This window comes from Triticum urartu, chromosome 6A, assembly GCF_056163025.1.
Source record: "Triticum urartu cultivar PI428250 chromosome 6A, HENAU_Tu73, whole genome shotgun sequence".
NCBI classification, from domain to species: domain Eukaryota; kingdom Viridiplantae; phylum Streptophyta; class Magnoliopsida; order Poales; family Poaceae; genus Triticum; species Triticum urartu.
Window position 1 is genome coordinate 22,084,694 of NC_141878.1, and position 22,149 is coordinate 22,106,842.

Below are 22,149 nucleotides of genomic sequence, written 5' to 3' on the forward strand. Positions count from 1 at the left end.
TATTATTTTGAGGTTATGCATTAGAAACAGCTGCATTCACTTTAGATAGGACACCATATAAGTCCGTTGAGACGACGTCGTATGAACATTGGTTTGACAAAAAACCAAAGTTGTCATTTCGTAATGTTTGGGGCTGCGATGCTTAAGGCTTCAGCCGGAGAAGCTCGAACCCAAAGCGGATAAACACATCTTCATAGGATACCCAAAGGTGACAGTTGGGTACACCTTCTATCTCAGATCCGAGGGAAAATTGTTTGTCGCTAAGAATGGGTCCTTTCTCGAGAAGGAGTTTCTCACGAAAGAATTGAGTGGGAGGAAGATAGAACTTGATGAGGTTGTCGAACCTTTACTTCAACCAGAGAGTGATGCAACACAGAAGGATGTTTTCTGTGGCACCTGCGTCTGTTGACTAGGAAGTTAATGATAGTGATCATGAAGCTTCGGATCAAGTTGATATCGAACCTCGTAGGTCGACAAGGATATGTACTACTCCTGAGTGGTACGGTAATCCTGTCTCAGATATCATGTTGTTGGACAATAATGAACCTACGAGCTATGGAGAAGCGATGGTGGGCCCGTATTCCGACAAATGGTTAGAAGCCATGAAATCCGAGATAGGATCCATGTATCAGAACAAAGTATGGACTTTGGTGGACTTGCCCGATGATCGGCAAGCCATTGAGATAAATGGATCTTTAAGAAGAAGACGGACGTGGGCGGTAATTTTACCGTCTATGAAGCTCGACTTGTGGGAAAGAGTCTTCTCACAAGTTCAAGGAGTTGACTACGATGAGAATTTCCCACCCGTAGCGATGCTTAAGTCCGTCGGAATCATGTTAGCATTAGCTGTGTGAGAATAAGGAACTTGCCTTGAGAATTATGAGCAGAACGAGGGACTCCATAAATTATTGCCGGAGGTAACTTGCACCTGCTAATAAAAGACAATATGCTGGTTGGCTATAATGAAAAAAATTGTGGACACGTGCTAATAAAAGAGAATACGTTGGTTTTGCTCTAATCAATAAAATTTATGGGCATGTAAGCACAAAAATAATTGAAGAGAATAAACCCTGATAATGAAGGGATATTCATGTATGGTCATGAGTTGATTATACTAATGAAACATAATTTATGCGGTGCAATTAATAATCCATCCTATTACGTCGTCGTAGGAGAAAATGGTTGAAGCAACCGTGCCAATAAGGTCGCCGCGCAACAACCAAATGAAGACGCAACCACAAGTTCGAGACAAAGGTGGATCCATAGAAAAAAAAAGATACCAGTTGGGTGGTCACCACCACACCGACCAACCCCATCACTATCAAGATCTCGCAGGTCAAACATGATCCTTGAGAAAAGACCATAGCTCCTCGCTCTGTCGCTCACCGCCGTGGAGACCGTTTTTGATGAACACATCGATTATCTCTCTCGCTGCTTGTTGCAAAAAAAATTATCTCGTTGCAATGGGCATATGTGCTAGTCTATCTATACCTCTATATCTATATCTATCTATACTTCTATATCTATGCTTACTTATACTAATTAGAGACTCTCTATTAATTACCACATTAAGGAAAAATTACAAGCCGTACATCTAAAGATGGCACCAAGTTATTATGGTCTAGATTAACTCATACAAGTTGTGGAAAAAAATACTAAAAGAGATACCCGTAAAATATCTCCTCCACCGTTTCTTCCTTTCCCATTATCTTCACTACTATTAAACAATCAAACAAGAACTTTCTTACATGCATCCCATAAAATGTACACGGATTCATTATGACCGCATGATTAAGCCCACTAAACTTAATCTAACGGCTAGTCTTAACCTAATCCATTCTCTGTGTGCACTTAGCAATTTACATCGACTGACCGTGCTTCACCATATGAAACTCCACGTCCAATCAATTAGGAAACTATAATCATGATCGCGTCTTCTTAGGAAACTAATTACGATCGCATCTTCTTAGGAAACTAATCACGATCATGTTTTATTAGGAAACTAATCATGCTCGCGTTTTATTAGGAAACTGATCACGATCGCATTTTATTAGGAAACTAATCGGGTATTCGCACACATTGACACGTCACCTCGACCTTCTGAATCACGATCCTATCTCTCCCAAGAAAAACCACCACAACCGGCATCCACTCGGCATGGCGACAAGGAGCCGAGGACCAACAACTCCTTCTCAGGGGATGCCGCTGGAGTGGCAGTAATTCGTGAACCTCCGAGGGTGCCGCACCGATCGCCCCTTCTCAGGGGATGCCGCCGGAGTGCCGGTAATTTATGTTGCCTGTAAGACAACTGCTCAGCCAGCATTTATGGTTTCTTGTGGACTTACACGGCGTGCCTGTGTTGAGTTGTATACTTCGAAATAAGGTTTCTATGCATTACTAACCAGAGTGTGCTATGTTTATATCTTCGGTGTTTCTTAGCAGATATCGTTTACATGTGTCATCAACACATTATTTGTTTTTTTCTTAATTTGTAACACTTGTACTGCTGGAGTTGGTTTATTTTAAGTTGTTACATTTGGAACTCCTTTCACTTCATAAAGGGGCTGGATGGTCTAAATTGCAAGATGTGATTTTTTTTCTCACATGAATCATCTATAAATAAATATATTTTTTACTATTCTTCTACGTATAAATACTTTAATGTCCTTTCGCTGTTCATTCGGTTAATGGTTAGGAACTAATGACCATCAAATTATTTTTATTGTTTGATAGTATTACACATAAGTGGGTGTAAAGAAAAAACTATCAAAAATGGTCATGACTTGCATTTTTTTTTCTTATTTTGTACAACTGGTGCTTCTCCATATGTCCCCATTGTGTTCTGGGATGTTATTTTGTACTATTTGTTTTCCTGTGTCTACCTTGTATTTATTCAGCGCATTGTTCTTTTTGCATTTTGGCATGAAAGCTTGTTGGCTTGGAGGAGTATGAACACAGATGAAAGAGGGAAAACATTGTAGAATTGTGTACGTTGCTTGCCAAGTTTAGCTTTGGATTTTTAGTGCTTTGACACTTCATGCAGAATTTACTTAACATTTACATGTCAAGAGCATCTTGATGCATATAAAGAGTAAACAGAGGCATGAAATTAGGAGTTGTATGGGTTGATTTATATTCTCCAGTTTTATGTATGTTTGTGACTTTGTGTGTACCAAATATGAACATTCATCGTTTCATGCGTTGTCAAGCTTTCCTATACGCCACGAGACGCAAAGCAACCTTTTATCTATCACATGTTGGCATCTACTTGAAATGCAACCAATAATTATACGTGCGTTGCACGTGCACACTTACTAGTTAAAGAAAACGACATTCGTGTTCTCTCGATCAATCTCTCATGTCTCTCTTTCACGTCTCTTGGGCAAGGATCCATCTTTCAATCTCTCTCTCTCTCTCTCTCTCTCTCTCCACATGGAAACAGATCCGTGTCTCTCCCAAATTGCAACAAGGGAAGTTGGGGCATGGATCTCCTGCTATCACGGAGCTCATCTAGATCAGGTGAGAAGGGCATGGATCTCCTGCTATCACGGTGCTCATATAGATCAGGTTGGTCTTCTCACACTGATTTGTTTTGAATTTCTTTTTGCCAGTTTAGATTCATTTTTTTTCAATCACGCCCTATGAGGCTATGATAGTGCTATCTAGGGATTCAATTTCCTTTATCTTCATGAAGCAGATGATAGCATTAGCAAAAAATAAAATCAGTGTCCCCTATGCCTCCAAAAACAAGAAATAGATCTTCCTGTAGCATACAGGAAAAAAGTACCATATTATGTAGAAAAAGGCACGTCCAATGTCAATCCTTCCAGTACAGGAGGATCTCTATTTTCTCAGCTTATTAACCCTAACTCAATCATCGGCTCTCTGCTGTGATTTGGCATCCCCAATCATAGTTTTCTCAATCCCACAACCAAGAGAGGCAGGGGATGGGGGATAAGGAGAAGGACGGAGCTATTGTGGTTGGTGTTGACGCAGATTGTGGATGACGGACATGCTGAACCCTGGAGGGAAGGTAATCTTGAAGATCAATTATCTCGAAAGACATCGACCCTCCATGTTCGTCGCTGGCAGCATGACAAAGACCTCGCCATGGTTGTTGACTTCAGCAAGGACGATTTTGATCATGGGCTAAGTTGAAGTAAACCTCTCAGTGCAACAGCAGGGTAAGCATGAACACTGCAATGTGTACAAAACAAATACAATAATCATGTTATGTTAGATATATGACATTCTGATTAAGTGTTCCTGAATTATGGTATTAATTTTCGCAAAGTTTCTAGGCCATGATGTTTTATGGATCCAAGGAGTAGATGCACTGACTGCAGTTTGAAGCCAATGACTCGCAATTTTCGAAGTGACACTTTTTTATCTTGTAAGTTGGAAATTTGTAGCACCTAACCTCATAGACATGTGTTTGTTGACGTTTTTTTCCTTAAAATCAGACTAATTGTAAGTCTGCTTCTATGCCTGACGTAACTCAGCATTAGTATCTTCCATATACATTCATTGTCACTCGATGAATTCCGGCTGATGGGGCCTTCCCTTTTCATATGCGTGCATTTAGCTAAATTGCCATCTAATTGCTCCCGTTAATCAGAAATGCAAGTGCAGTCTGAAAGTTGAAGGATGACATGTTCTCTAGGGTCAGCAACAATTGAAAAAAAAAATAGTGGTACGTGGTACCCAAGGTAATACTTGAAAATTATTCATGGATGATGTGATTTCCACTTTGTTCTCATGCCTTTTCCCCTTTTCTTTTCTTCAGATCTCATGATCTTTTAGTGACCTCAGTGTCATGTAAATTAACTAGATATACAGTTGTGGTACTTGATTTGGAAACACCATAAAAAGCATACTACAACAAAAAGAATCTTCTAATTTCTATCTTCGACTTCTTGAACGGTGCACTTCAAAATTTTCATTAATTCTATCATCTACCTATGGAAGACGATCCAAAATGGATGCTCTGAAAAGTACTGGTATGTAGCCTTTTAATTTCTATGACGTACACTCACTGCTACCTGTTTTGCACTTGATCTGATGTTTTGGGATATACACTTAAACAACTTATTTGTTCAGATTTTCCACATATTCCGCTCAAGTAAAACATATGTATATGTTCAGTTCGTCTTCTTAATGTCTTGACCAATTCGTCAATGAGGCTAATTGCCTGTAGTTATTTTGCGCCTACTATCCTTTAAAATTGTTAAAAGAACTTCCCCGAGATATGTAATACTGATGCTCCTACTATTTTCGGCCATTATATTATAGCTTATGGATTTATTTCTTCTAAATTTATAAATTCACAAAGGATTATAATAAGGCTGCTGAGTTGTTGGGGTTAGGAAGTCTACTACATGTACGTCAAAACTTATGGTTTGAGGCTACGACCATAGCTTTTCAAGACTATTTTTTCCCTCTTTTGCTCCTCCAATACACATTGTCCCTTTTTGTTGGATAACCAATTCTCTTTGTGCTCATTTTCTCTTCGTGAAGATTTATTTTGCTACGACCATAAGGTTTGTTTTGACTAAAGTGTCTATAGATAGATATAAACTTTTAATGGTCTTCACAATTCTATCAATCAATAGACACTTGAAGAAAATCCAGCCTATATAATTAATATATACACTTTGGCCCATACATGTTGCAAGTATTTTTTGAATTATATTTACATAGTCCTTTTTACTTCTATGCATTGACAATATATATTAGGACACAATACATGCTCACTACCGGGATTCCCAATTTTGCTTTGTGTCAAATGCATCCGGCAAATGCAAAAAAAAAACTCAGCAATACTCGGAAAACACGACTATGATGGAGGCCTGCTGGCAAAGTTTTTTTTGCCAGGTTCTTTTCCACCAGCACTTAGTAGACACCTGCAAGAATATCGCCTATTCCAAAACACAGGGAACTTAGCAAACAAATGACACAGATGGAATGACGAGTTAACGGCCTTGGCACATGGCACCATAGTTTTGCCGTTTTCCACACTCGGCAAAACTATGCTCCCATAGGGCTACCCAGATGGCGCCATGTGTTATATTTGTTGAGTACAACATTAGGCAAAGGGTTCTTAGATACTAGTATTCTAGCCTAAAGAAGGTGACTCTGAATGTCCATGTTGCTTGATTGCTAGCTTGATGCTAATATTTTATCTGCTTTTCGATTTAAAAATCTCCATGAAGGATGTTTCTAAAATCTGCGTATAACATCACCTGCATCGGATGTTTCTGTAGCATTTGAGGATGAGAAAATGGGGTATATGGTGCTGAAGGAAGCGTAGGTAGAAGCTTCTTGACAAGATACATGACGAAGATGATGTCCAAGAAAGGGAAAAGCAGGGAAGTAAAACATAATTAGTTTAGAGTGGTTAATGTGAAAGCAGATTTAGTTTCAGCAAGTAGTGGATTCTGAAGATAACAACAGGTCAAAAGCACAAGAGCTATGATATGGCATAACATAGTTGCTGGAATATATATTTGTACAATAACAAGCACGCGCATGCAGGTGTAGTTATATGAGATTTAAAACAAGATAATATGAGACATTCAATTCCGGTAGCAAGAAAATTACAGAACAAATTTATGTAAGGTAGTAGCCCAATGGATTGTACAAATATGGATGCATGCAGGTGATGATAGACACTATATCATGTCAGATCCAGAATTAAATGTGTGTTGTGCATTAAGTTTTCAGTTCATCGTGATTTGTTTTGATTAGTTCAGAAGCATCCAGTTTAACATCTTATGTCTCAGCTATTTGGAGAAGGATGAGAAAGAATAAATTGCCCTTCATTCGACGTTACATCGTGGTATCTAAGATGAGCCAAATTAAAATTTATGGACTTAATTATGGATAACCCTCAAGGTACATAAGGTCAGTCATATTAATAGATACTATTTTTTTAGAAAAATAAATACTATTGTCAAGACCCTTAATATATGTATATATACTTGTATAGTATCTTTCAAACACCCATTCTTTGAATATTGATGAAACATTATATACAACAAAAGGGTCTGCTGGAGTTGATTTTATCTGAGATATTCTAGCTATGATTTAAATATTAATTTCGGCCTCTTATTTGGAGAATGCATGGCTAGAGTACCACTTTGTATGGGATAGGATATGCCTACTCCATGAATGTAATAACTTGGAACTCCTGCTTAGAGCATTTTATGTATCATTGGATCATCCTTCTAAAAGTTTCCGCAAAAAAGGGCCTGTTCGATTCTTTGAATTTTTTACAATTTAAAGTCTTCAATGGGTCATCTTATATTTCGACAAAGGTTTTCCGGTTTGTATGACAAAATTGGAGTATCTGATGGATCATATGTTTCTATACATTTCCAATGGTCTGGTACCATGTCCCATCCACTGTTTCCCACCAAAAGTAAGACTAACGACTATGTCATTCCTACTTATGCTCTTTTGTGGTTGATCATTCTCTTTTTTAGATCATGCAAATATAAAAGGCCCTATTCTTATTTATATATAGTATATTATATATTTGAGTATTGGTTTTAGATCATTTTTTGTTAAATATAATTCAAAAAATTGAGAGATTGGCATAAAATACAACTGAAAATTCCTTTTCTCTATCAAATTTGCAATATTCAAGATACAAAAAATATATGATAATTCAACTGGTCTAAAAAACCAATGCTAAAGATAAATAAAAAATGTAAACAAAAACCCTACCTTGATTATTATAAGAGTTTATAGACAAGAGAACTTACAAAGACACATGACTGCAAGCTCTAAAATAATAGTTTCACAATTCTAAAACTATAGAAAGTACGAAATATGAACTTAATTAATTTCAGTATTTTAAAATATAACTAAAATATGGACGTCATTTTAAAACAAATATGGAAAAAATATGTCTCCCATGTGAATAGAAATTTGTGTCGAGACGTTTACATTAGAAACTCGACCAAAAATAGCATGAAATATATCTATAAATGAAATTTAAATACAGAGTGAAATTGCATTTTAATGTTTACATTTTGGAAATTAACCAAGCAAAAACAAATTGTATAGAGCCAATATTGCATTATTAATAATTATTTCAAAAGATATGTAATGATTATACTTCTAATGCATGTGACCTTTTTATATTGTTAATGTTTATAATTATTAAATGCCGTATAAAGTTGTATTGCACAGGATTGACGACTAGTATTAGATAATTTCTATAGTGGGTGTTAGAGATATATTTGGTAGTTATAAGTTACACAGGATTAGATAGGAATTCTTCTCATCTTATCTCTAGAAGCCTTCTTGCCCTCCAAGTCTTGTACCTCTATACCTCAAGGCTCAATAATATACGCACCGCATTACGTCAATTATCTCATTTCTAATCCTCTTACAGTCTTGTGTTAACTTCCATGTGGAAGCGCGCGCACCATGGTCTGACCTGGCTCGGAGAAAGAAAATTCGGTTCTCGCGATGCACGACTCGAACAGGAGGGGGTGTTCGGAATATTCCCTAAAACCATTACAGTCAACTATACAGGGCTTTATTCTTCTGTACTGTTAACACTTGGATTCACCATAAGACGGTAAGCAATTTCAAATTGGTTTATCAACTATACAGAATTGTGTTGTCACTAAAAAAAAACTTGGATTCAGCATGAACGGGCCGGCCGGATCGGAGCCGAGCATCTTGCAGGCTGTCTTTGACGTAATTTCATACCTACCTCGTAAGGTGATATACACTACTTCTAACAACCGTTATGTTATGTTCAATTAACAGTCCATATCAGTTTAGGTGCACCTTAAAATCATCAGTTGGATACTGTTTGAGTAGATATGGACAACATTGAAATGTGGTTAAATAGTTCTGTAACCATATTTTATATTTCCTTTCGTATCAAACTACCCTTTAAGTTTGTTTGAGACTAGGTTGTTAAAGAAGTTGAGCACAACGTACTTAGTCTAAGACTAGGCTTTCTAAACATTCATTTGATTGGACATTATTGGACCTGGTGTATGTGTGTGCGTTGCTTGATTGGTGCTCTTCGCCGGCGCTATTCGTCACGGTGTGTACCTGCCGGCGGTATGCACACAGATGACGAGGGCCAGGACACTGCTGTAAATAACTCGGGTACGGTGCACGCCACAGAGCGTATGATTTTCTGCCACACGAAACGGAGCGCCAGCCGATCCATCCATATATATGTGTGTGCGTGATTTTCTGTGGATTGGATTTTCCATACTGAACCATCACGCTTAGGGTCGGGGACATGAGGAGACCAACCCAAGCGCATCTCGCCGGCACTGCCGTGCTCTTCCTACTAGCGGCCGCCATCTCCGCGACAACTGTTGCCGTGGTGAACTCGGAGGCCGATGCCCTTCTAGCATGGAAGGCCAGCCTTGATAACGCAACCGCGCTATCTAACTGGACCCGGGCCACGCCGGTCTGTGATTGGGCAGGTGTGTTCTGCAACATCAATGGCGTGATCAAGGAGCTAAATCTCTCCGGACTCGGTCTATCGGGCGGGCTCGATATGCTCGACACCATGGCGTTCTTGGCGCTCGCCTCTATGGATCTCAGCGGCAACGACCTTGGCGGCGCCATACCGGCCAGCATCTCGCGTCTGCGCTCCCTCGAATCACTCGACCTCAGCAATAACGGCTTCAATGGCTCCATCTCGCCGCAATTTGGTGACATGCCAAGCCTCGGCGACCTCAATCTCAATAGAAACAAGCTCGTCGGCAACATCCCGCGCCAGCTCTGCAGGCTCATCTCCATACGGATACTGCGAATCTCTTACAACCAGCTCAGCGGAGAGCTTCCCAACTGCTGGTGCAACCTCCGGTCTCTGGAGGTCATGCACCTGTCAAGCAACAGGCTCATCGGGAAGCTTCCGCATTGCTGGTGGAACCTGGAGGCTCTGCAGCAAATGCACCTGGCCGATAACTCCTTCTCAGGTGAATTCCCGGCAGCTACCGTAAGCCACAACTGCTCTCTCATCACATTAGATCTCGCCGGAAATGCTTTTGTTGGAGCTTTCCCACTCTTGGATGGTTGCCACTCGCTGGTCACCCTCGACATCAGCAGCAATAGGTTCAGCGGCTCCATTCGTCCGCAGCTCGGTGACATGCTCGGTCTCTTCATCGTCCGGCTCTACAATAACAACCTCGTTGGTAACGTCCCACACCAGCTCTGCAGGCTCCTCCTCATTGGCAATCTAGATTTGTCCGACAATCTGCTTGCCGGGGAGCTCCCGGACTGCTGGTGCAACCTCAAATATCTGGCGTTCATGGATCTATCTAATAACCGGCTCACGGGGAAGCTCCCGAACTGCTGGTGCAACCTGAAGGCTCTGCGTTTCATGGATCTATCCAACAACTCCTTCTCAGGTAAAATTCCCACGGCTGTGGCAAGCTACAACTGCTCTCTTACGTCACTTTATCTCGCCGGAAATGGCTTTGTTGGTGCTTTCCCGCCGGTCCTAGAGGGTTGCAACTCCCTGACCACTCTGGATCTAGGGAATAACATGTTCTTTGGTGTTATCCCTCCATGGATTGGGAGTCAGGTTCCAATGCTTAGAATCCTTAGTCTCAGATCAAACAACTTCGCTCGAGAAATTCCTTCAGGTTTATCACAGCTTTCACAACTTCAGTTGCTCGACATGTCCAACAATAGCTTGACTGGCTCAATTCCTATAGGCTTCGGCAACTTGACCTCCATGAGGCACCCAAAAAATGTTTCAGCAATAGATAAATTGTTGTGGGGTAAATATAATGACAGACTTGGTATAATCTGGAAGGGTCGGGATCAGACTTTCAGAGGCACAATCCGATTATTAGCCGGTATTGATTTATCAGACAATTTTCTATCACAATGCATCCCCGAAGAGTTAACCAATCTTCAGGGCCTTCGGTTCCTAAACCTTTCAAGAAACCATATGTCGTGCCGCATTCCCCAGGACATTGGTAGCCTCTCTTTTCTTGAGATCCTTGATCTATCATCTAATCAACTTTTTGGAAACATTCCTCAAAGCATCACACAATTATCAGGGCTCAACACGTTAAATGTCTCGAACAATCTTTTGTCGGGCAAGATACCCACCGGGAATCAGATTCAGACGTTGACTGACCCATCAATTTACTCCAACAATTCTGGGCTTTGTGGATTTCCTCTAAACATTTCGTGTGCCACTACTTCGCTTGCACCGGATGAGAGAAATGGTGAAGAGGAGGACCACTGGATGTACTACTGTGTGATTGCTGGGATTGTGTCTGGTCTCTGGTTGTGGTTTGGGATACTCTTTACAATTAAGTCATGGAGATGTGGTTTTCTTTCCTTTGTTGATGGCATGCAATGTAAAATTATGAAAAAGTTGTGACATTAGCGGTGTTATCTGCAATGCTGTACCTCTTTCATTTTTGTTGGCGAATGTACAATGTTATACCAATGTAATAGCATCGAATCGTTTGGTAAATTTGGTCGCAATGCATGTCACTCACATTTTTCTTCTCAAATTGATTTGATTACGTTCTTGCCTGTACAATGCATCTCACTCACATTTTTCTTCTCTGGCTCTACTTAACTATTCTATCAATCTATTCTACGACGTATTCGATTCATCTCACGTTCACCTGAAGGGGCTGGCTGTCGTCGTCGGCTCCGTGAACGTCTCCAGCCGCGGCTCCGTCAGGTCCACCTCCTCCTGCTCCGCCGACCGCCAGCTCCGCCCCATCGTCGTCATCATCGTCACTGGCATCCCGACGTTAACCGTGACCTCTCCGGACAAGACGGCGCCCTTGGCATTGCTGCCGTTCCCTCCGTGCAGGTGATCGCGGCGATGGCCGTAGTCGTCGTCGTCCTGCCACACTGAGCATTCCCGCGGCCTCTCGGCGTGGAAGCCCGGGGCGAAGGCGCCGGCGGCGGCGGGCAGGTGGTGGCGACGGCGCTTGTCGGCGAGGGGCGCGATGGTGGAGAGGATCTGGACGTGGGCCTGGCCTCGGGGTCCCACTGCAGGCACTCCCTGGCCAGGTGGGCCATGATCTGCATCTCCTCGCGCGGGAACGCGCCCTTCAGCGCCGGGTCCGGCAGCTCCGCGACCACCAGCCTACTGTCCCGCAGCCGCGACGTCGCCCACATCACCAAGCTCTCGTCCGTGCCCGCGCCGCCGGCGCCGGCGCCGCCCCTCTTGTGCACCGGTTGCCGGCCCGTGGTGAGCTCCAGCACCACCACGCCGAAGCTGAACACGTCCGACTTGAGCGACGCCTTGCCGACGATGGCGTACTCGGGGGCGAAGTACCCGAAGGTGCCCAGCATGCGCGCCGGCGAGCTGGAGCAGCTCGCCACGCCGTCGTTCATCAGGCACTTGGCCATGCCCAGGTCCGTGATCCTGGCCCTGAACCGGTCGTCGAGCAGGATGTTGGTGGACTTGATGTCCCGGTGGAGGATGCGCGGCGCCGCCGCCTCGTGGAGGTACTCGAGGCCCCTCGCCGCGCCCAGCGCCACGCCGACGCGCGTCGCCCAGTCCATGGGCTTCCTGTTGAGGTCGTCCAGGCACTCCCGCAGGTTGCCGTTGGTCATGCACTCGAACACCAGCAGCCGCTCCAGCTGCCGCCCCTGCCGCTCCGAGCAGTGCCCCAGCAATGGCACCACGTGGCAGTGGTTCAGCCTCGACAGCAGCTCGATCTGTTCGTTCATGGAGGTAGAAGATGCAGATGCCAATCAATGGTGATGGATCATGGATGTTCTCTTTTTCAGACTTCAGACTTTTTTGAAAAAAGTTCATAGTTCAGACTTATTAACAGAGAAGCAATTCAGAGAAATGATAAAAGATGTTCTCCTTGCCTTTGATGACACTGAGCCCTGGTTTGTGTTTCAGTTGGGCCAGAGGAGAAGATCGGTGGCTAACGAGGTTTGACCTGCTGCTCCAGCTCACGTACTTGTCGAAAGAGTGCATCCGGGAACGCGGAGAGAGCGCGCCCTTGCGGCGAAAGTAGCACGCCATGGTGCACTCTTTGGCTCTCGCATGTATATACGTCCTATACGGGGATTTTGTTTAAAATAATTAAGCAAAAAGTCAAAATAGTTTAAAAATATTTTTAGATTAAACTTGACTTACTTGCGCACTAGTATATAAATTTTCACAAAAAAGAAACCAACGTTGACTTCACAGCGAAAAAGACAAAATTTATTTGCTATTATAAGTCACTATTCATGCTATTTTGACCGAAAATTTGTCTTTTCTAAAAGAAGTCAAAAAGGAATTTTTTTTGAAACTTTTCTCAGTAGTACAATGGAAGGTCAAGTTTATTTTAAAAATATTTTCAAAAAATTTTGACCTTTTTTTGAATTGCTAATTTCTTTTTCTATATAAGGTACATATGTTCCCGGGAACCAAACGTTCCCCTCCCATTGCAATGGCTGTCTTGCTAGAGAAATGCTTCCTCCCTTGTTCAGAGTTTCCTGCAGTGTTAACATTTAGTATCTGAAGCATATATGAAGGATATATCTGAATCAGTAGAGAAGAATGGCATATACCGGATGTGCAGTTATGAAGTGAAGCAACTCCCGCTGTGCACCACAGCATGTTCTTCTTTCTGGAGGGCCTTGTCGCGAGTAAATAATACTATAAAACTACTATTTTACAGGATAGGGCTGCAAAAATCTACCGATTTTTATTTTTTCTCAAAAAACTACCAAACATGCGGTTGGCTGTTTCAAAAACCCTCAAAGGAATGTCGTTTAAAAATTAAACCTGTTTATGATAGGTCGGGCCCGCATGTAAACAATCTGTCTATTTGACCGTTAACTAACATATGAGGCCCGCCTGGCAGTGTCTCTCCCCATTTTCTTCTCCTCTCTCTCCCTACGCCAAAGCACACCAGAGACCATGGTCGCCGGCCACATGCCGGCCCACGCCACCGAGCGAAGCCATGTTCGTCGCCTCCTTTCGCACTGAGGCCGGCCATGCCGCCACCACCACCAAGCAGAGCCGCTAGAACGAGAACATCGACCCTGCCTCCGCGTCGAGGCCGGCCACGCCGCCACCACCTTCAGCTGGTTCCATTGGACGGAGCTGGTCGAGCTGCTCCACCCACCTCGAGCCAGTGCGAGGAAGAGGGAAGGGAGAGAGGCCGCGTGACGGGGAGCTCACGGCGGTTGCCGGCGCGGCTCGCCGGCTAGAGGAGGCGGTGGCCGGCAAGGAGCTCCGCCTGGACCCTCGCCCGCCTAGAGAAGCCCGGCCTACGCGCCCTTCCCCCTGGCCTGTGACCTGGCCTGCGACCTCGCTGAGCCGTTCCTTCCTTGACCCACGAACTGTCCGCCGGCAAGAGCTCCACACGACAGCTGATTGCCGGCGAGCATGGCTGCGGGCGCCCGCTCCTCTCGATCTGGAGCACAGCCACGGGAAGGATCCGATTGCCTTTTTAATTTGTTTGCAGGGACCTGATTGATTTTCTAAAATATTTACAGGGGCTGATTACTTTTTTAAAATTATTAGATTATGATGAAGAAACACAGACATGTGGTACCCACGTGTCAGTTAACGATCAAACAAACGGTCAAACAAACAGTTGGTTTAGGTGTGGGCCCGACCTGTCATAAATATGTTTGATTTTTAAACAACGGTCATTTGGGGTTTTTTGCAACAGCCTACCGCCTGTTAGGTAGTTTTTTGAGAAAAATTAAAAACCAATAGTTTTTTGAAAGCCTAGTCTATAAAGTAGTAGTTTTATGCTATTTACTTTCTTGTTGGAGCAGCACGAGCAGTTCCATGACCCTGCAGGGCCACTGTTTTCCTCTACCACGACCCATAAGAATAAGTATTGAATTTCTCGTACCTTTAGGCAGTGGCATGAGGAAGAGCAACTGGATGACAGGTTGCTATTGGAGTTAGCTTCCCCAAATCGATGACAGCGCATACGTTGTTAGAATAAAACGCTATTGTAAGATCATAGATGACACATCAAGGTACTATATTTGTTGACGAGGTTCATCAATATGGCTACATCCCTGAGGCAATGACTATGGGCGCTCCTCCCCAAGATACCGTAACATCGGCCGCCCGGGCGCCAGCACAATTCGCCGGCTCCCCTGCATACCTAGTGCTATCAAGTTGTCATGGGTTATAACGTGCGGTTTGTGCTGCCCCTCGATATATAAGAAATCTAGGATATAACGTGTCCGACTCCTACACGATTCGTACTTATTCACATCAATTACAACTCCAAGTCCACGTAACTCCTTGCGTACATAATATTCGACACAAAGACAACATATGCACGTCCAGCTTGTCGGTCCATTCCCCCCTCCGGTAGTTGTTGGGGAACATACCATGCAATTTCAAAAAAAATCGTACGCTCAAGCAATATCTATCTAGGAGATGCATAGCAACGAGAGGGGGAGAGTGTGTCCACGTACCCTCGTAGACCGAAAGCGGAAGCATTTGAGAACACAGTTGATGTAGTCGAACTTCCTCTCGTTCCGACCAATCAAGCTCGGCACCTCTGAGTTCTGCACACGTTCAGCTCAATTACGTCCCTCGAACTCTTGATCCACCAAAGTGTCGAGGGAGTAGATGAGTTCCGTTAGCACGACGGTGTGATGACGGTGATGGTGAAGTGATCCACGCAGGGCTTCGCCTAAGCACTACGAGAATATGACCGGAGGCGTAAACCGTGAAGGGGGCACCACACACGACTAACAATTGTTGGTGTGTGTTCTAGCGGTGCCCCCCTTCATATACAGAGGTTGGAGAGGAGGAGGAGAGGCAGCCAAGGGGGCGCCCTCCCAATTCGGCCTCCCCCCTTTCCTATTCCTATTCGGAGTAGGAAGGGAAGAGGGGGAAGGGGGAATCCTATTCCTTTTTCCTTTCCTCCTTCCCCTTTTCTTCTCCAATTTGGCCAGCCCATATAGCGGGGGGGGGGGGGGGGGGCACCAGCCCCTTTGTGGCTGGTGTGTTTCCCCTCTTGGCCCATAAGGCCCATATCTTTTGCCGGGGCTGACCGGAACCCCTTACTTGACACTTTATTGAAACAAAACCTATAAAACATGATTACTACAGTAGCTTAATCATGTAAACACACAAAAACAGTAAGGGTAAATATTGGGTTGTCTCCCAACAAGCGATTTTCTTTAATGCCTTTTAGCTAGGCATGATGATTTCAATGATGCTCACATAAAAGATAAGAATTGAAACATAAAGAGAGCATCATGAAGAATATGACTAGCACATCTAAATCTAACCCACTTCCCATGCCTAGGGATTTTTTGAGCACATAATTTATAGGAACAAGAATCAACTAGCATAGGAAAGCAAAACAAGTATAACTTCAAAAATTTAAGCACATAGGGAGGAAACTTGATATTATTGCAACTTCTACAAGCATATATTCCTCCCTCATAATAATTTTCAGCAGAATCATGAATGAATTCAACAATATAACCATCACATAAAGCATTCTTTTCATGATCTACAAGCATAGAGATTTTTCTACTCTCTACATAAGCAAAATTCTTCTCATTCGGAATAGCGGGATCACTAGTTCCTAAAGTTGACACTCTTCCAAACCTGCTTTAGATGATAGTATTATTTATACTCTAAAAGATATAGGTGAAGTTCATGGAGCATTCTATAATTAATATAAAATAACCGATATCCAAGCTCAAAATATATAAGTGAAGCACATGAAGCATTCTATAAAACCATACTCAAAATATTTAAGTGAAGCGCAAAGAGCATTCTATAAGGTCATACTCAAAAGATATAAGTGAAGCACATGGATCATTCTATAAATCGATGAAGATATATCTCATACTAGCATGGTTCTTAAAGAGAAAGAAAAACACAAAGGACACAAATCATGTGAACAAAACAAAAAAACGAGGTATACCGATATTTGTTGAAGAAGAAAGATGGGATGCCAACCGGGGCATCCCCAAGCTTAGATGCTTGATTATCCTTTGAAATATTTACTTGGGGTGCCTTGGGCATCCCCAAGCTTCAACTCTTGCCCCTCTTTATTCTTCTCACATCGGTAACTCCTCGTTCTTCGAACACTTCATCCACAAAAACTTAACAAAAAGTTTGTGAGATCCGTTAGTGTAATAAAGCAAACTACCACTTTAAGGTACTGTAATGAAATCATTCTTTATTTATTTTGGTGTTAAACCTACTGTATTCCAACTTCTCTATGGTTCATACCCCCCGATGCTAGCCATAAATTCATCAAAATAAGCAAACAACACGCGAAAAGCAGAATCTGTCAAAAACAGGACAGTCTGTAGTAATCTGGAAGTTTACTAAACTTCTGTAACTCCAAAAATTATGAAATACATTTGAAAATTTGCACAATTTGTACAGAAGTAGTGTGCAAATATATATATATATATATATATATATATAGAGAGAGAGAGAGAGAGAGAGACATATATTTGATGTTGTAAATATTAGTACATTTATATATATATTTGGTCAAACTTGATTTTTTCTAACTTAACTAGGAAAAAGTTAGAACCTCAAGTATTTTTAGAATGAAGGTAGTATGTATATTAAATAAACACATGATACTGTTTTGCTGGAAATCTTACCATCAAATGTACATTATGTTTCTTTGTATTCTCTTTCTTTTACCACCTTGGCTCTATTAAATTACGTTACATGTTCATGGAACACTGATGGAATATTCATCTTCGTAATAGCTTGTTCTTTTTTACCGGATGAGACAGATGGTGAAGGGGAGGACCAGTGGATGTGCTATTTTGTGATTTCTGGGATTGTGTTTGGTTCCTGGATATGGTTTTGGATGCTCTTTACAATTGAGACCTGGAGATGTGCTTTTCTCTTATTTGTCGATGGCATGCAATGTAAGATGATGAAGAAGTTGTGACATTGGTTGTGTTCTCTACTTTGTAATACCAATAGAAAAATGCATGTAGGAAAATTCGTTTACTTTGTTATGCAACAGACAAAAAAACTCCAAAAGACCATACATTCTATCTTAAAAAATCTTAAATAGTCATTAAGATTGTACAATATCTTCTATACAATCCTTTTGAACATAAGCTTGAACCCGTGCTTCACTTCTCACTATGATTGTGTAGTTTTCTGGAAAAAAGATGCATCAGTGCACCGTGCACCCAGGCAAACTGCCAAGTTTCAGAAAGTTTCAAACATTGTGGCTTGAGAATAGCCTAGCTAGCTAAGTGGTTCACACATTTGTGAGACTAGATTTTCTATTGATTGATATATCATTGAATGTATGGAAAACATTGTACGCCCTCCGTTCCAACTTACTTGAAGTTATGGCCAATTTTAACACGGTCCCTCTTATCTCCTCTTTTCACATGAGAGGTAAGAAGGTAAGAGTTACATGAATCAAACTTCATTAAGTTTGACTGAGTGTACAGAAACATATATTAACATCTACAACACCAAATTAGTTTCATTACATTCCACGCAATATATGTATTTGATATTGTAATATTAGTATATCTTTATATATATTTGGTCAAACCTTGAGGAAGTTAAACTTAATTAGGACAAAATTAGAACTTTAGGTATTTTCAGAATGAAGGTAGTATGTCTTGAATAAACACATGATACAATTTTGTTGGAAATTTTACCATCAAATGTGCATTATATTTCTTTGTATTCTCTTTCTTTTACCACCTTAGCTCTATTAAATTACGTTACATGTTCATGGCACATGGATGGAATATTCATCCTGGTCATAGCTTGTTCTTTTTACACCTTCATATTGGTTTGAATTGACCTATATTTTGATAGAATGGAAATAAAATTGAATAAATGAATTTATTTAATTTTAATTAATTTATGTTTCACATTTACATCTTAGGTTCATATAAAATGTAATTATTTACTTCTATTTTAAATGAATGGAAATAAAATTGAATAAATAAATTTAATTTAATTTATGACTAATTTCTATTCCATATTTCAGACTTAGGTTCATATAGAAATATAATTATGTACTTCTATTTTGATTAGATGAAATTTAATTGAGTAAATAAGTTTTATTTAATTTAAGTTTAACTTCTATTCCCGATTTCAGTATTAGGTTCATATAAAAATATAATTATATACTTCTATTTTGATTGAATGAACATAAATTGAATGATTAAATTTAATTTAATTTATGTTTAATTTCTATTCCACATTTTTGTCTTAGGTTCATATATAAAAATTATGTACTTATATTTTGATTGAATGGAAATAAAATTGAATAAAAAAATATTATGTAATTTTTGATTAATTTCTGTTCCAAATTTCATTCTCGTGTTCATAAAAATAATATAATTATGTACTTCTATTTTCATTTTATTACGCAGTTTAGCTACTTATGGATTTCATGTTAGGAATACCAAAATCCAATCATGTTTGACCTTCAATTGGAAATTTATAGATGGTTGTTGTATCTTATTGGTTTCAAAAAGTTTTTTTTGCGGAAGGTTTCAAAAATAGATTTAGATCTCTATAAAACTAATAAAGATGTATCGGTCGTAGATTTGTATGCAGAGCTGGATTTTTTTACATAGTACAAACACAAACACATCATTTTGAAATTGACGAGTTACAAGAGGCGCCTCCATAGTCGACGGGACGTTTCCTCTCACTGAATGAATATTATAGGATACCCGAAATAAATCCAGGAAAATGCGAGCACCAATGTCAAGTCTAGGACTTGAACCATGGTGGGCTTGTTCCACCACCAAAAAGCAAACCATCTAAGCAAGGCTAAGTTTGCAAGCTAGATTGTTGTATACCGTTAACAGTTGGATTCACCATAAACGACATTGAGGTGAACGTCTTTCCGGTGTCTTTCATGTTATTCTGCTACTCCTCTTGTGCTTGAAAAGAAAGCGTAAAAGTTTTGTTTGAAGTCAAATGATGCAAAGCTTGACCAGGTTTGTAGGAAAAAAATGAAGAACCACAAATATCAAATTAGGATCATTATATCAGGAATAAATATATTTCCATATTATATTTACTTAGTCTTGTAGTTGTTGATAGTTTTCTTGACAAACTTGGTCAAACTATGCACTTTTTTTAGGGAGCAAACTATGCACTGTTTGACTTGGACAAAATTTATAGGCCTTGTTTACTGAAAAAGGCTTCCGTCCCGCTTTACAAAGAAAGCAATCCACCAAAGTACAATGTCCAACATCAGTGAAAATACAAACGCACCCACACATGCCGCAAGCAAAGTAGCACGCCGCACGCACGCAAAGTAGCACAACACATGGTTCAGTCGAAACCTGGGCGTGGCGGAGTTTAGCAGGCCCAAGAATATCATAATTCGGCAAATGGATGAGAAGAAGGAGGAGGAGGAGAAGAAGAAGCCGACATTTCTCGTTGCCCACGACAGTGATGACGCGGTGATGGCGAGGTTTGTGCCGGAGCATCCGGAGTATGTCTAGACTGAGTGCTAGTTCTTTTGGAAGTGTGGGGCCCAGCGAAAGAAGAAGGCAGTGAAGGAGGACGAGGCCGGCCCCTCGTCGGTGATCCCCATCAAGTCTGACTCCTCGGGCTGGGATGACTCGGAGGATGACCACGAGTGTGAAGACCCAACCAAAGGACGAGTATTGGGAGCAGTTGAACAACGACGATCAGTTGTTTTATGTTTGATGTAGTTCAAGTGGACTTGGAGTATGGGTAGCCTAGTGGACTGAGACTGGAACCACTTAGTAGTAGCACTGGGTGGACGGCCAGCGCTACTGCTACGGAGATACCAGTAGCGCGGGTTCGTGACAAGCACTGCTGCTATATAGTAGGAGCGCTGCCTCTCCACCCCACGCTACTGCTAAGGTTCTACCTATAAGCTTTCTCCTAGTAGTGCAGTGACATCCCGCACTAGCTCTGCACGCTCCTTCACGTCAGCATACTCGACCTGTCAAACAACCGGCTTACCAGGAACCTAAAGCCAGGCAAGCGCATCTTATCTAAAAAAAGAAGGTTAAGCTTTGACTAGGAAACAAAAATGAGACAATGAAAGAATTTATTTGTACATGGAGAGAAAATAAGAGAATGTACAATGGGACCAGGAGGTGCACTTTCTCTTCAGAAGCTGCTTGCCTACGTCCACTTAGCCAAAGGATCCTCCTAACTAGCGAACGATTCTTCAGGATAGGTGACACATGCAAACAATTTGATTGCATTTTTAGTTCTGATGAAGTGGGGAGAGATGATATTTTCTTCAGAAGGCATGCCAGTTCTTCCTGAGAAGGCAATTTTCATTCGAACACTATCATTGTTTGATCCCGTTTTACAACTAAAGCTGCCAGCAAAGATGGTTCGTTTGTCACCCCCTCTCAGGAAACGTTCGTCGGGTACAATTAACAATTACCATAGCCAAATGCATTCATGCACGACGCATGTGAAGCTGGCGCGAGCAAATTAAGCACGGAGGTACCCAAATGCATTCATGCGCGACGGCCCCAATAAAAAGCCGTCGGCATATTAGGTAATTTATGTAGTGGATGTTAGAGATGTATTTGGTAGTTATAGATAGATTAGAAAATAATTCTTCTCATCTTATCTCTAGGAGCCTTTTTGCCCTCCAAGTCTTGTGCCTCTATATATACTCGCATTATGTCAATTATCTCCTCTCTAATCCTCTTACAGTCTTGTGTTAACTTCCTTGTGGAAGCGCATGCACCATGGTCTGACCTCGCTCGGAGAAAGAAAATTCGATTCTCGCGATGCACGACTCGATCAGGAGAGGATGTTCGGAATATTCCCTAAAACCATTACAGTCAACTATACATGGCTTTATTCTTCTGCACCGTTAACACTTGGATTCACCATAAGACGGCAAGCAATTTCAAATTGGTTTATCAACTATACAGAATTGTGTTGTCACTGAAAAAAAAACTTGTATTCAGCATGAACGGGCCGGCCGGATCAGAGCCGAGCATCTTGCCGTGTGTCTTCGACGTAATCTCATACCTACCTCGTAAGGTGATATACACAACTACCTCCGTCTCGGTGAATAAGTCATTCGCATAGTTCTAGGTCGACGATTTAACTATCTAAATATATATTATATGTGACAAAAATATATGTTTAGAAACTACATCCATGTAGAAATCTAGTGATATATTTTTTATGACATATAACACATATTTAAT

The 22,149-nt window shown here is 41.4% G+C and overlaps 1 protein-coding gene and 1 pseudogene across 1 annotated transcript; one reads left to right on the plus strand and one right to left on the minus strand.

The window, feature by feature from the left end:
* The first annotated feature begins 9,274 nt into the window (after positions 1-9,274).
* Positions 9,275-11,383, plus strand: LOC125516374 (uncharacterized). The gene has a single exon (XM_048681847.2). The coding sequence runs from the start codon at positions 9,275-9,277 to the stop codon at positions 11,381-11,383; it is 2,109 nt and encodes a 702-aa protein (XP_048537804.2).
* An 11-nt stretch (positions 11,384-11,394) lies between these two features.
* LOC125516378 (receptor-like serine/threonine-protein kinase NCRK) lies at positions 11,395-12,699 on the minus strand (annotated as a pseudogene).
* Positions 12,700-22,149: the final 9,450 nt, after the last annotated feature.